At 41.5% G+C, this 14,487-nt stretch overlaps 1 protein-coding gene across 3 annotated transcripts in view; it reads left to right on the forward strand.

Annotated features, from left to right (window-relative positions):
• Nucleotides 1–7,679, forward strand: part of ccm2 (CCM2 scaffold protein) — a 126,682-nt gene extending 119,003 nt beyond the window's left edge. For all 3 annotated transcript variants that reach the window (XM_068024146.1, XM_068024153.1, XM_068024162.1), the window contains exon 10: nucleotides 4,491–7,679. In XM_068024146.1, coding sequence (XP_067880247.1) covers nucleotides 4,491–4,771 — 281 coding nt within the window. In that variant the 3' untranslated portion in view covers nucleotides 4,772–7,679. The remainder of the gene's footprint in view (nucleotides 1–4,490) is intronic.
• Nucleotides 7,680–14,487: the final 6,808 nt, after the last annotated feature.

The raw sequence follows: 14,487 nt of genomic DNA on the forward strand, positions 1-14,487 counted from the left end.
CTAAAGCAGCCCATGTCCGGGTCTTGCTGCAAATGGACAACATCCAGGCTTGGGCTGATGTGTGGCATGAATGTTACTTGTCACTTAAGTAATGACCATCTCAAACAAGAGGGAATCTGACCATCTCCCCTTAATGTTCAATGGCATTACCATCGCTGAATCCACCACTATCAGCATCTTGGTTACCATTGACCAGAAACTGAACTGGACCAGCCGCGTAAATACTGTGGCTACAAGAACAGATCAGAGGCTGGGGGTTCTGTGGTTTGTAACTCAGCTCCTGCGTCCCCTTTGTCTTCACCATCTACAAGGCACAAATCAGGAGTGTGATGGAATACTCTCCACTTGCCTGGATGTATGCAGCTCCAACAACACGAAGCTCGACACCATCCAAGACGAAGCAGCCTGCTTGATTGGCACCCCATCCACCACCTTCAACCTGCCCTCCCTTCACCACCAATGCACAGTGGCAGCAGTGTACCATCTACAAGATGCAGTGCAGCAACTCTCCAGGGCTCCTTTGACAGCACCTTCCAAACCCATGACCTCTACCACCCAGCAGGACAAGGGCAGCAGATGCATGGGAACAGCACTATCTGCAAGTTCCCCTCCAAACTGCGCACCATCCTGACTTGGAACTATATTGCCGTTCCTTCACTGTCGCTGGGTCAAAATTCTGGAACTCCCTTCCTAATAAAGGCCGGCTCGGGTCTGCAAATGACACCCGACCCGAGCCCGACAGGACCACATCCGACCAGCCCAAGTCCTTTCCTTTTTTTCCCGCATTCGACCGGAATGTTCAATTAACCTAGCTTCCATTTTTCACTTTTAAGTTTGTGCAGCTAAGCAACAAAAACAGTAACTGGACTTGAAAGGTTGTTTAAAAAGTACATTTAAGATTGGAGCCATGTACCGGAGGTGGTGATAGTGTGTCCGAACTGGCCCGGCCTGACCCAAGCCCAAATACTGGACCCGGAAGAGCGACCTGACCCAGACACTACCCAAACCTGACGCGTTGTCTGGTTCGGATCAGGTAGCCATCCTCTACTTCCTGACAGCATTATGGGTGTATCTACACCCCAAGGACTGCAGCAGTTCAAGAAGGCAGCTCACCACCACTTTCTCGATGGCAATTCGGGGCGGGCAATAAATGCTGGCCTAGCCAGTGATGCTGACATCCCATGAACGAACATAAAAAAATTTTTTTTTAAATTTTAAAAACCTTTAGTGAACTTCACTGTAGCATCTTTAATGTAAGTATATCCTTCCATGGATATGGAGACCAAAACTACACGCAGTATTCCAGGTGTGGTCTCACCAACGCCCTATACAGTTGTAGCAAAACTTGCTTATTCTTGTACTCCACTCCCCTTGCAATAAAGGCCAACATGTCATTTGCCTTCCTCATTGCTTGCTGTACTTGCATGATCACTTTGTGTTCCTTGTACAAGTGCATCTAAGTCCCTCTGCACATAAGTTTTATGCCTTTTTTAAAAAAAAAAATTGTTTCATTACTGAAGTGAATAAACTCACTTCCCCACATTATGCTTCACCTGACACCTTGTTACTGACTCATTTAACCTGTCTATATCTCTTTGCAGCCTCTGTCCTTGCATTCCCACCGAGCATGTATTGTCAGCAAACTTGGATATATTACTCTTGGTCTCTTTTGTCCTTGCTTAGCTTTTAGTGGTCCTACCCTACTTGAATTTTCCTTTTGCGTATAGAACATTTTTTGTATGAATTTGACTTTGTAACTTCTTTGACTTTGAGTTTAGTGTCTCTTAAGTTGTTAATTCCCTTTTCTTATCCGTTAGTATCTAATTACGTTCAATTTAGTTTTCTAGTTGTCCATGGTGCCTCATTTGCTTGTTTAACTTTTAATTAAATACATTTATCTGGGACTCTATTAATTAGCCTTTCAAAGATTTCCCACTTTTTTTCCCAAGATTTTCTCCCAGTTAACCTTTTAGCTCCATCCTCATTTTCCTCTCCTCATTTCCTCATCTATTACCTTAATCTTTGACCTACTGATGTCCCACTCAATCCTAATCTTGAGCTTTACTATGTTGTGATCACTACTATGAAAAAGCTGTCCTACTTTATCTTTTCTGGTCCATTTCCCATTACAGGATCCAGCAGTGATTCTTTTCTTGGACTTGTGTACTGAGTGAGAAACTTGTATAAACTGTAAAAGATCAATTCTATTTTTTGTTTCTGCTTCCTGCAAGTTTTAAATAGTTGAAATATCTTGTGCTTATTCTGTGCTTGCTACTCACCTCAAAAGTTTTGCCTACATATTTTTCCACCAATTCTCTGCCATATTTGGTCTATAAAGGATCCTTTATATATTAACGCAATCCATATGGATTCTCTATCTTCTAATTACATCTTTTTTCTACTGCCATTATCTTTAGTACTACTACTCCACCTCTGCCCTCTTTCCCTTTCCTTCCTAAAAATGTCATCAGATAATTAGTTGCCAGTCCTGTTCTGTGCAGCCATCTTTCAGTCATCCTGACTACATCCAGATTCCCTCTACAAATTATTGCCTCCAGTTCATCCAATTTGTTTTGAAAACCATGTACATTGTTGGACCAACCGTTTAAAATTTTTATCCCACCTAGCTTGTATTGTCAGTAAACTTGGACACGTTACTCTTGCTCTCTTTTTCCTTGCTCAGCTTTTAGTGGTCCTGCTCTACTTGAATTTTCCTTTTGTGCATAGAACACCCCACCAGCCTCCACATCCAAAGGATCATCCTCTGCCATTTCTGCCACCTGCAGCGTGATGCCACCACCAAACACATCTTCCCCTCCCCTCCCCTGTCAGCATTCTGAAGGGATCATTCCCTCTGGCACGCTGGTCCACTCCTCCATCACCCCAGCACCTCATCCCCTCCCCACGGCACCTTCCCATGCAATCGCAGGAGGTGTAATACCTACCCTTTTACCTCCTCCCCCTCCTTCCAGGTGAAGCAGCGATTTACTTGTACTTGCTTCAATTTAGTATACTATATTTGCTGCTCACAGTATGGTCGCCTCTATATTGGGGAGACCAAACGCAGATTGGATGACTGCTTTGTGGAACACCTCCACTCAGTCCAAAAGCATAACCCTGAGCTTCTGGTCACTTGCCATTTCAACCCCCCCAACTTTGCTCTCATGCCAACATTTCTGTCTTTGGTCTGCTCCAATGTTCCAGTGAACATCAACGCAAACTCAAGGAGCACCTGTTCTTTCTATTAGGCACTCTACAGCCTTGCAGACTGAACATTGAGTTCAATAACTTCAGAGCATGACTGCCCTTTTTTTATATTTTTATTTTTATTTTTTAACCGTGTGCCTATTTTTCATGTGGACAGAGCTGCTCATTATTCCGCTATTAACACACTGTTTGGACTAATGTTTTGTCTTTGTCCTAGAACAGCTTTGTTTAATCTCTCCTGCCTTCTGCCCTATCACACGCCTCCCCTTTTGTTCTTCCCCCGCCACCCCCTTTTCACTTGCTTAAAACCTAATTCTTTTCTAGCCTTTGCCAGTTCTGATGAATGGTCACAGACCTGAAACTTAACTCTGCTTCTCTCTCCACAGATGTTGCGTGATCTGCTGAGTATTTCCAGCACTGTTTTCATTTCAGATTTCCAGCATCTGCAGTATTTTGCTTTTTATAAAAATTTTTATCTTTTTTAAATATACCTTAAGTTGCGACTTCACCTAATCTCCGGCCCTTTGTGTTCCATATTCCTTCCTTTTTCACGTTCCGATATTTTCATTTGTTATCTTTTATGGCTTTCAATGGCTTCTCGATTTAAGAATTCCATGGATATGCAGACCTTCGTATAGTGTCTCATGAAATAAGCCTAAAGAGACTGTCCAACTCTTACCATTAAGAGTACTTTTCAAGTCTTTTTCCTTTTCTTTGGTTTGCAGCAGTATCTCATTCTGGCTTTGTCCCTGGCACTTGAGTCCCCCTATTGCCTTTGATTTGGGAATGTCATGTTAGTAAACTTTAAGATTTTCATTTACGAGCTACTATAGTTTGATTTGGATAAGGATTCTCTTGGATTTCATTTGGGAGCATTTTAAGTAGAAGTTTTAGAATTCGGTTATGAGGTAATGGTGATGGGAAATTACAGCATATTATGTAGTGACCGATTTGACTTCCCATCTGCTGTGCCTCAGTTGCTGTGGGGAAGCATCAAGTGGACCCCAAATGCTTCCCCACAGGTTGGGTGGAAAATAGGAGCCACAGATCCACCACTGCACCAGAGTGGCTTGTTTTGTGTGACTTTGGAGTTGGTAAACAAGTGGCTGTGGATGGAATTGTAATTACTGCCCTGGCTGCTTCTGCACATTCCACCATATTTAAATAATTCCCAATGTGTAAAATTGAGAAATTGTGAAATAGCCTGGGTATAAAGTTTTTCATTCCAAGTTCTTAGTTCTTCTTGTTTTGCAATTAAATAGTCATGTCCTTTTGTCTTCTAGGACTCCGACCTTTCATTCCAGAAAAAGACAGCTTACATTTTGAAAACTTCCTAGAAACCATTGGTGTCAAGGATGGGAGGGGCATTATAACAGACAGTTTTGGCCGATACAGGAGGACTTTGAGTAATGCATCCAATTCAACTACGAATGGCAATGGAGCAACTGCAGGCTCAGATGATCAGTCGGTGCCTTCAGAAGGTGATGAATGGGACAGAATGATCTCCGATATTAGCCATGATATTGAGGCTCTTGGCTGCAGTATGGATCATGATTCATCTTGAAACTGAAATATTTGCACATCCTGTTAATAGCCTTCAAACCTTTTCTTATACAGATGTGTTCCTAAATGAAGTTTACTACAATGTGAATATTTAAATGGATTGGTAACATTTCTACAAAATGAAGAACATGAAGATATCAGGCCATATAACATTTTTTTTATTGAAAATACTGCATATTTGTATTCAAACTTTTTGTAACAAAGAAAATAGCTGTTAGGCTTAACTGTTCCATTAGTGGGCAAGACAGTCCTTGTCATATCTCATGGTTTTGTATCCCAGCTACACAAGATTACATATTGCAGTATGCTGTCAGGGATGATTTATTTCACTTCTGGGCAGATCTCCCACTTTCAGCCCTTGGCTCCAAGAAACTGAGTTTTTATGTCCCAGTTCTGCCCTATGGTGTTGCAGCATGTGTGGTGCTAGCAAATAATACTGCACACTTCAAATACCTGTGAATCTTAATGGCTGCATATGTTTGCTATTATCCCTGCAATATCTATAGTCTGCTTCCACTTTCAAATAAGGGAAAGCATTATATCAATTAAACTTGTAGAGTTTTACACAAAAGATGTTCTAGTGAAATGAACAATAGGGTGCACCATAATGGTGTGTCTGTATATTGATACTTTTTAAACTGTCCTTTCTATTTCTGCACACCCAATGCAAATATTTTTCAATCTAAATGCTAATTAAAAAGGGTTACTTAATCATGTCCCATTCTATTGCGAATTTTTCATATGCTGGCTTAATGAAAACTAAAATGAGAAAAATCTTCATGAAACTGCAACAATGTTACTTCAAACCTTGGACAGTGGTCCCTTTTGGATGCTGTATATAGACTGCATTTAAACGACCCCTTTTAAATCTATAAATTTGTATTTATTGGTATCATTCAACATTTTATACCAGTAGATGTACTGTATAGTATGTGTATGTTACAATGTGCAGTGGATAGAATGTGTGAAATTAATATGCATAGCATGTAAAAACAAGAAAACCTCGATCAACCTGAATGGATGGAATTTGCTAGTACTGCCAGTATAATGGTCTTTGGACCCACAAGTTTTTATTTGGGGTTAATGCATCAGAGTTCAATATCCCATCTATTTTGACATGAAGCAACTTGGTAGTAATATGTCAAGTGCTTTTATTTTATGCTTGGGTTGTAACCTTAACTGTTTGCAATGTGTTAAATCCACCGCACTGTTCCTTTTCAACGTTGATGCTATTTTCTATTTAGTTTCATTAATTACAATTTTAATGAGCTGAAAGCCAATGGGATTGTACTGGCAAACTGCATAGTGGATTTCCCAGTCTGAATGCTCGGAATTAATTGTATGTACCCAAGAAAGTGGATGTGTGTATGATGTCATTGTAGTGATTTCCTTCTATTAACTATTGTGAAGGAGACAGGGAAAGTACAACTGTGTATTAGTGCAGGAAGATGTAAATGTTTGGAATATTCAGGTATAAGGTGGGTGGTGGAATAATCAAGCTGCATAAATTGCCCACTCTGTATTTGAACATTTAGAAGTCTCATTTTTTGCATTTACAATCATTTGCCATTTTTAGCAGTTTTTGTTACCACACATTGAGTGAAGTTACCTTTTCGTACATTTTTTTTCTCTCCTGCTCAGAAATTTGCCCATTTACTTTATGTAAAAGAAATTTGCTTTCTTGTGTTAATTATGATCTTTTACACACTCTATGAATATCTGCAAAAACAATTCAATTTCAAGTTTGTTGTGGCACTAAAGGGCCTGTGCATGTTTTGTAAAGCTTTACCCTTTTTTGGTGGTTTTCAAGCTGTAGACTCTGAATTCAGGCAGAGAGGGTGAGTGGCCATCTTCAAACTTCTCTCTGCTACTGACCAACTAATTGGGGTGTTGCTGAAGTGCAGTTTGCTGTTTTTTGCATTGGTCAAATACTTCACCGATTCTCAAATGGTCAGCTGAGCCATCTGACACACCCCAAAAATTTCAAAATAAAGCCAAGCAAAGGCTAGGGTTCCAACCCAGGTTTGCATCCAAGACAAAGCAATCTAACCATGCAAACTGAACATGGGCTTGCTGCATTTGCTCATGTCAGTTGAACTGTGTATCTGTAGTACAGCAACATCTGTTTTCCTAATCTGGTCTGTTTATACAGAGAAGCATGGGCTATAGTAAATCATAGTTGAATGTGAGGTTTATGTTTTTTCCCAGCAAATGTGATGAGAATCATTTGCTGTTGGTATCCTGATCCTACTGAGATCACTTGAGCAAGAATAAAAAGTCAATATCTTAAATACAAAACCTTTTTTTAAATCATCTGCTCCATGTTACATAGGGCCATTTTCCCAGTTAGAACAGTGATTCATTTTGGGATGACTAGTGAAGTGTAATGGTGACTGGCAAAATAAGGTCAAGAATTTTTGGTAGTTGCTGATGTTTTTTCCTCTTTAAACCAAAATTAGCAGTATTCTAGTTTAAGTTGTAGGATAGTACAGTAATACAGCACATTTCCAGTGAGCATATTTCTTGCTCATTAAAAGGCACCACAACAGAACCACGCAAACTGAACACTGAATATATTCTTGCAACAGGATATTTTGGGACAGAAGTACACTTCACACTGGAACATGTGGAACAGTTAATTGGTAAGTGAGGCATATTAATTTGCCTTAATGCAATAATTTGAATTTTACTCCATGCAAATTGACTTGCAGTATCAGTTATTTGCTTAATACAGAACCTGGCCACGTTTGCCAGAAATATTATCTGGTAAATGTAATTCCCTGACCATGGAGATTATAATTGTTTTCAGCACAAGTAGCAGAGCTGTAATATTCCAGACTAGGTCAAATGCATATTTATTTTGGGGTCTATTTATGTCCAGTCTGTTTAATAAAAGACTTTGCATCTTTGCAATGTTTCTGTTTGCATGTTTTATCTATTGCTGATGCTCATTTTTAATCGACATTTTTACATTACTCCAGATTTCCTTTCTTTCAGAGCTTATATCTATGCTATTTATATCAATTTTTTAAAATCTCAATTTTAATAGATCAGACAAGTCAAAGAAACTGCAGTTCATTGGTCAAGTTGATGTGCATGGGGACCATTTTTACCAAATGTTCTTTGGCATGTCCTTTTTAATGCAAGTGCATTATATTTCAGTTCAGTTTATGAATGCAAAGGTTCTAGTAAATCAAGTAGTTCATGTACAATGACAAAGATTAAAGAAATCCATGATGAATACACTTTTGTACCAGAATGGTAAAACATTAAACATCTGAAAACAATTCAGAATCTTGGGACATTCACAGGAAATACCTGAAACAGGTCCCCATCTTCCACCACCATTTGGCTAAACTTTAACTGACGGTGAACAACTTGTCCTTTTTGATTCTGCTCACTTCCTACAAATAAAAGGTGTCGTAATGTGAATCCATATGCTTCCTTGCTAGCTTGTCTTTTCGTGGGATATGTGGATGTTACGAAAGTGCTTCCATTTTAAAATGTTTTTTTTTAAGGACTCAATTGGATTCAATTTTGGAAGGCTGAAGATTTCATCGATGCTGGACTTAGTATCCTTTCAGTGAACTGTCAAAACTAATCTTTTTTTTTAAAAAACCTTTATTGGATGTCACCTGCCTTATACCCAATAAACAATAGAAACCTTTGGTGACATGGGGAAGAGGTTTGAGCAGGAGGTTCTGACCTGTTTAGCGTTTTGCTTCTGAGATTGTTTTGGTTCAGTTGGGGTGTGCACTGCTTGAAGAGCAGTTGAAGATCAACTTGCCAAGAAAGAAAACCAAGCTAATTTTTTCCTGCACCCCTCTGAAATACCCTGAGAGATCCAGTGTGCCAGCTCCTCTTTCCTCCTGTTGCTGATTTTTAAAAAACCCTGTGAAACTAGGAAGTGAGTTGAAGCACCTGATACTGCATTTCTCCTGGGAAGCCTACTAGACTATTCCTTGACATCTCCAGAACAAATTGCTTCTGAAAAGATCCCAGTGAGTAGTCTCTGTGTACCTGGACGCCAGACCAAAAAGGGACAACTGATACCCTTCCATATCTCCAAGTATTTGGCTAAAATATTTTTTTTCTTGTAACAGACTTCTGCAGAGAGAATTTCTGTATTTTTTTTTCCAATGTGTATGAGTTTGTGTTTGGGGGATTTTAAAAGGGAACTTTCATATTTCAATCTGTTAATGCTTCGCTTTGTTACTGGATTTTAAAATAAACTGATCATTTTGTTAAAGAAACCTAGTGTAGTTTATTCCGGGATAAAGAGTAAAGCATATGATTGACCACATCTGTAACTGGGTAAACATTTAAATATATGTTGTGACCTGTGGAGGATTGGAACTAGAAAAAGACAGTTCACTTCTCCCATCTTAGTCGTAATGTGTTAGGCAAGCCCCCTACTTGCCAAGAATGAGGAAAATTGATTTTGCCACATGAGCATTGATTTAAAACTATTGAAGAAAGAACTTGTTTTAAAAAACAATTTGAGCCCCTGACTGGAAAAACATTTGCATGGTAACAGTGTTGGAACAAGGGACCCTGTCCTTGCTTCCACAATACACAGGTGGTGACCAGTTTGGTCACATGACTAGCTGACTTGGAGTTTTTGGAATTTGAACTTCCAACAGGGAGTTTAAAATCAGAAAGCTGTTTGCTCCTGGACTGGAAAAGACCTCTCGTCTGCTGTCATCTCCCTCTCACCAGCTTCGGAAGCCATTGAAGACACATGAACCCCAAGAGAGAAGTCTCCTATAGTGAACAAGGTTTAAGAGTAGTACTGGACCCCAATGAAAAGAAAGACTACTTAGAAAAGGACTACACTGAGCTTGAGGCACAGTGAACAAGAAACTCTTCTGGTATTGCCTCACATCTCCATTTTATTTTTTGCTTTTTCTGTCCCTATTTGCATATGTGTATTGCGTGTGCATGCTCGTGTGGGCGTGTTGTATATCCATAGGCGGCATCTGTATTAGAGTTGAAGTTTAAGATTTAATACTCTTTAAACCTGTGAAAGCCAATTTATGCTTATTTCTTTGCCTTGTAATTGGGAAGTGGTGAACAAGGATTCACCAAAGTGGGAGTTCAAAACAGTTTAAAGTTAAACCCTGATACAATAAGACCAACTGAAGACAGTAAAAGACCCCGAGACCACTTTCTCAGCTGGTCGTAACAGGAATTTGGGTGCTAGTGTCTGGAATTTTACCCACAGACAGATGAGAGAAATTGGAAGTAGGAAGCCAAATTGTTCCCAATTAAAGAGCAAGATTTATACAGGTTTCCTTGTGGTTGAATGCTACCATGTTTGCAACTGAAGCGAGTAGCTCTCCAAGCCAGCGTGAAGTAACTTGGGATAATTTAAAAGCACAGTCTATGGAGGAGTTGAGGAAAATGGCTGAGCACTGTGGGATCACTACGTGGCAAGGCTAGGAAGTCTGAACTTCAAAGGCTAGTGGCCCACCATTTTTCCCTTTAATCTGAAGAAGTAGAGATCGACTTGGAAGCAGAATCCGACAAAGTAGTGCTAGCAAAGATACAATGGGAACAGACGAAACTTGAATTTGAGGCACGAGAAAGAGCCTTCCAAAAAGTATGTGAAGAAAATGAAAGGCAAGAAAGACAGAAGGAAGGGGAGAGAGGAGAGAGAATATTCTGGAAAGAATCAGGAGAGGGAGAGCTGAAACAGGGGGGATGACAGAGTAACCCTAGTGAAAGCATAGCCAATATCGAAGAGCAGAATTCAGGGCTGGGTACGAGATTGCAAAAACTCACCCAATTGATTCCAAAATTCAACGAGGAAGATGTGGAAGAGATTTTTGTCTTTGGAGAAACTGGCAAGGCAGCTAAAATGGCCAGCTGAGATCTGGTCCCTTTTAATACAAAGCAAACTAACTGGACCCTAAGCCTACCACCCAAAGTTTAGAACCTTCAAAAAACAAGCTAATCAAACTTATGTGGAGTTTGAAAGAAGCAAACAGCTGACTTTTGACCAGTCGCTGAGAGCTTTAAAAATACAGCTTAGCTGGGAGCCTCGCAGCAACGTAATCTGTTAGAGGAATTTAAAAGCTCACTCCCACTGTCCATAAAAGAGCCATGTAGAGGAACAGCAGGTGCGGGGAGCCTAGCAAGTAGCTGTTCTGGCTGATGAGTTTGCTTTAATTTATGTTGGTTTCCTGGGGAGAACCTTTCCTAATCACCCCCACAAATCCTAAAAGGACAAGAGGTGGGAAGGTGATAAATGCCCAGGCGGTCCTGGAAGAGAAAGGAAAGCAAGAAACAAGGGGGCCCTCCTCCAGCCAAAAAGGAAGGTTCTGTGAGCAAGAGAGAGACCCAGAGACCTTTTGTGCTTCCAGTATAATAAGGCAGGGCATTTAAAAGCTGACTACTGGAAACTAAAGGGAAAACCGGTGTAGGGTTAATCAGTCAAGACGGGACCCTATTGGAAAACACAGAACAAGCTGTGCCTTTAATGGCAGTAAGAGTACAACCTAGGAAGCTTACTACAGCCAGTGCAGGAAAAGCTGATCAGATTCCTGAAGCTTATCAGGGTTTTGTGTCTGAAGGGAAAGTAACCCCATACCCGTCGAGTGGGGCAAGCAAGCCCATTGTGATTCTCGGGGACACTGGTGACTAGATCCCTCTTACTGGGAAAAGGTGTGACTTTTCCCCCAGAGAGCGCAGTGACCAACAATATGGTGGTCCATGGTATTGGAGAGCGGTGTATGCCTGGAGTGTGACCGAACTAGTTTCGGAAATGGTAACTAGGGATTGTCCCTAGTTTGGATGGGGTTGACCACCTAGGTAATGATCTGGTGGGGGTGAAGGTAGTAGTCCCTCCAGTAGTGGAAGAAAGACTGCAGGAGGTCAGAGAGACAGGGTGGTGGCAGGTGACCGTCTCCTGCAGAATCCTTGAATGTGTAGTGGATCAGGCCATGATCAAACCAGCTCCCCCAGAGGAGACTGCATTGGCACTGCAAGCAGGTGACCATGAGGTCTGCCTGTCCGAAACATTCTTTAGAAAGTTAGGAGAGCCAGGGAATGAATTAAATGGATTTTCCCTAGCTGAGGCTCAGCGAGCTGACCCAGTATTGCGAGAGTTAGCACAGGCTGCCCAGTCTGAAAGCGAAGCAGAGGGAGTCTCTGCTACTATTTAAAGAATGAGGTACTGATGAGAAAATGGAGTTCTCCTCTCAGACCTGAGGGCAAGGAGTGGACAGTAGTTCGCCAGTTCATGGTGCCACAGAGGTACCGGAGAGAAATATTAAGGGCCCACGCTACAGTGGCTGTACATGCCGGTATACGAAAGACCAAAGCCCATATAAGACAGCAGTTTGACTGGACAAAACTCTACAATGATGTGGTGGACTACTGCAGGAGTTGCCACATGTGCCAGGTTGAGGGGAAACTCCAACCTACAGTGAAACCTGCACCCCCAACTCCTGTACTGGTGTTAGGAGGACCCGGTAACTGAACTGTAAGGGACCCCTGCTGAGAAAGGGGACAAGCAGGCACCCGGCTGGCAAAAGTTTAGAAAGAGAAGGGAAAGAAGTGACCAATGGACAGGTTAAAGGAAGTCCGGAAGGAGTCTCGGATGAAAGCCCCTACTGTCTGGCCAACCAACACTGAAAAAATTTGAAAAGTTAGACCCCACATTCTCCTATGTAAATGCAGACTCTAGAAGTGCCCCACCAGAGTTGCTAACAGCATTTACAGGAACATGCAGAGACAAATAAAGACCTTTAGCACGAACAGAGACCGTGAGGGTAATGTCTCACCTAGTTGAAGTGCCACAGGAGAGTGCAGTCAAGTCTGCACAAATACCTGAGGTAGGAGTGTCCCAGAGAACAAAGGGGAGATTAACAACGAATCCTCCCCCACAGTCAGAAGAAAAGGGAGCTACCCCTCCCATGAAGTCAAAAGTCTTTACATGACTCAACGGGTTCAGGATCGACCTGCCCATTACTGACACTCCTGAGGGACAATAAGGGGAAATTAAAGCAGCCCTGGCAGCCTGGAAAAGACCATTCTAATAGGCTTTAAGATTGATGAAGGAATGAGAAATGCATGATTTTTCTTTCTGTATCTTATATTTCTCTCAAACCCCTGGGTATGGAGGTGTCAGGCAAGCCCTCCCACCTGCCAAGAATGAGGAAAATTAATTTCTCCACATGAACATTGATTTTAAACTTGTTGAAGAAAACTTGCTTTAAAAAATAGTTGGAGCTCTGACTGTAAAGGTATTTGCATAGTAACAGACAGTGTTGGAACAAGGGACCCAGTCCTTGATTCCCAATACACAAAAGTGGTCAGACCAGTTTGGTCACATGACTAGCTGACTCTTGGAGTTTTTTGAATTTTTAACTTCCAACGGAATTTAACATCAGAAGGGGGTTTGCTCCTGGACTGGAAAAGACCTCTCTCCTATCTGCTCTCATCTCGCTCTCACCAGCTTCGGAAACCATTGAAGACATATGAACCCCAAGAGAGAAAAGTCTCCTACAGTGAACAAGATTTAAGAAGAATATTGGGCCCCAAAAAAAGCAAGACTACTTACTATGGTGAGCTCGAAGAACAGTAAACAAGAAACTCTGCTGATATTGCCTCAAAACCTATCCATTTTATTTTTCTTCTCTTTTCTGTCCCTATTTGCATGTGTATATTGCGTGTGCGTGCTAGCATAGGCGTGTTGTATAACCGTAGGTGTTAACCACAGTGGCGCAGTGGTTAGCACCGCAGCCTCACAGCTCCAGGGACCCGGGTTCGATTCTGGGTACTGCCTGTGTGGAGTTTGCAAGTTCTCCCTGTGTCTGCGTGGGTTTTCTCCGGGTGCTCCGGTTTCCTCCCACAAGCCAAAAGACTTGCAGGTTGGTAGGTAAATTGGCCATTATAAATTGTCACTAGTATAAGTAGGTGGTATGGAAATATAGGGACAGGTGTGGATGTTTGGTAGGAATATGGGATTAGTGTAGGATTAGTATAAATGGGTGGTTGATGGTCGGCACAGACTCAGTGGGCCGAAGGGCCTGTTTCAGTGCTGTATCTCTAATCTAATCTAATATTAGAGTTTAAGGTTTAATAAAATTCACTTCTTTAAACCTATGAAAGTCTGTTTATGCTCATTTCTTTGCCTTATAATTGGAAAGTGGTGAACAAGGATTCACCAAAGGGGGAGCTCAAAACAGTGTGTTTAAAATTAAATCCTGTTACAATAAGACCAGGTGAAGACAGTGAAAGACCCCTCGACACCTTTCTCACCTGGTTGTAACACATGGAACATGCTATATTCCTGCCCAACTCAGGAACCCTCCCTCACTCTTTCCAGTACATTGACTGTATCAGTGCCACTTACTGCACTCACCCCAAACTGCAAAATGTCATCAACTTTGCTTCAAATTTCCACCCCTCATTTGCCTTCACATGGTTCATCTCCAATTCTTCCCTTCTTTGACTCCTGTCACTCTTTTTTGATAGTTTGCCAACCAATATCTGCTCTAAGCCCACAACTACCTTGACTACACTTCCTGCCACCCTGTTTCCTATAAGGACTCTTTTCCATTCTGCTAGTTTCTCTGTCTCAGTTACATCTATTCTGACGATGCCACCTTCCCTCCCAGAACCAAGATAGGCCTTCCCTTGTCATCCTTCCACCCCACCAGTCAACTCATTCAAGGGATCATTTTCTGCCACAACCAAACACATCTTGAT

This window comes from Heterodontus francisci, chromosome 3 (genome assembly GCF_036365525.1).
Source record: "Heterodontus francisci isolate sHetFra1 chromosome 3, sHetFra1.hap1, whole genome shotgun sequence".
NCBI lineage: Eukaryota > Metazoa > Chordata > Chondrichthyes > Heterodontiformes > Heterodontidae > Heterodontus > Heterodontus francisci.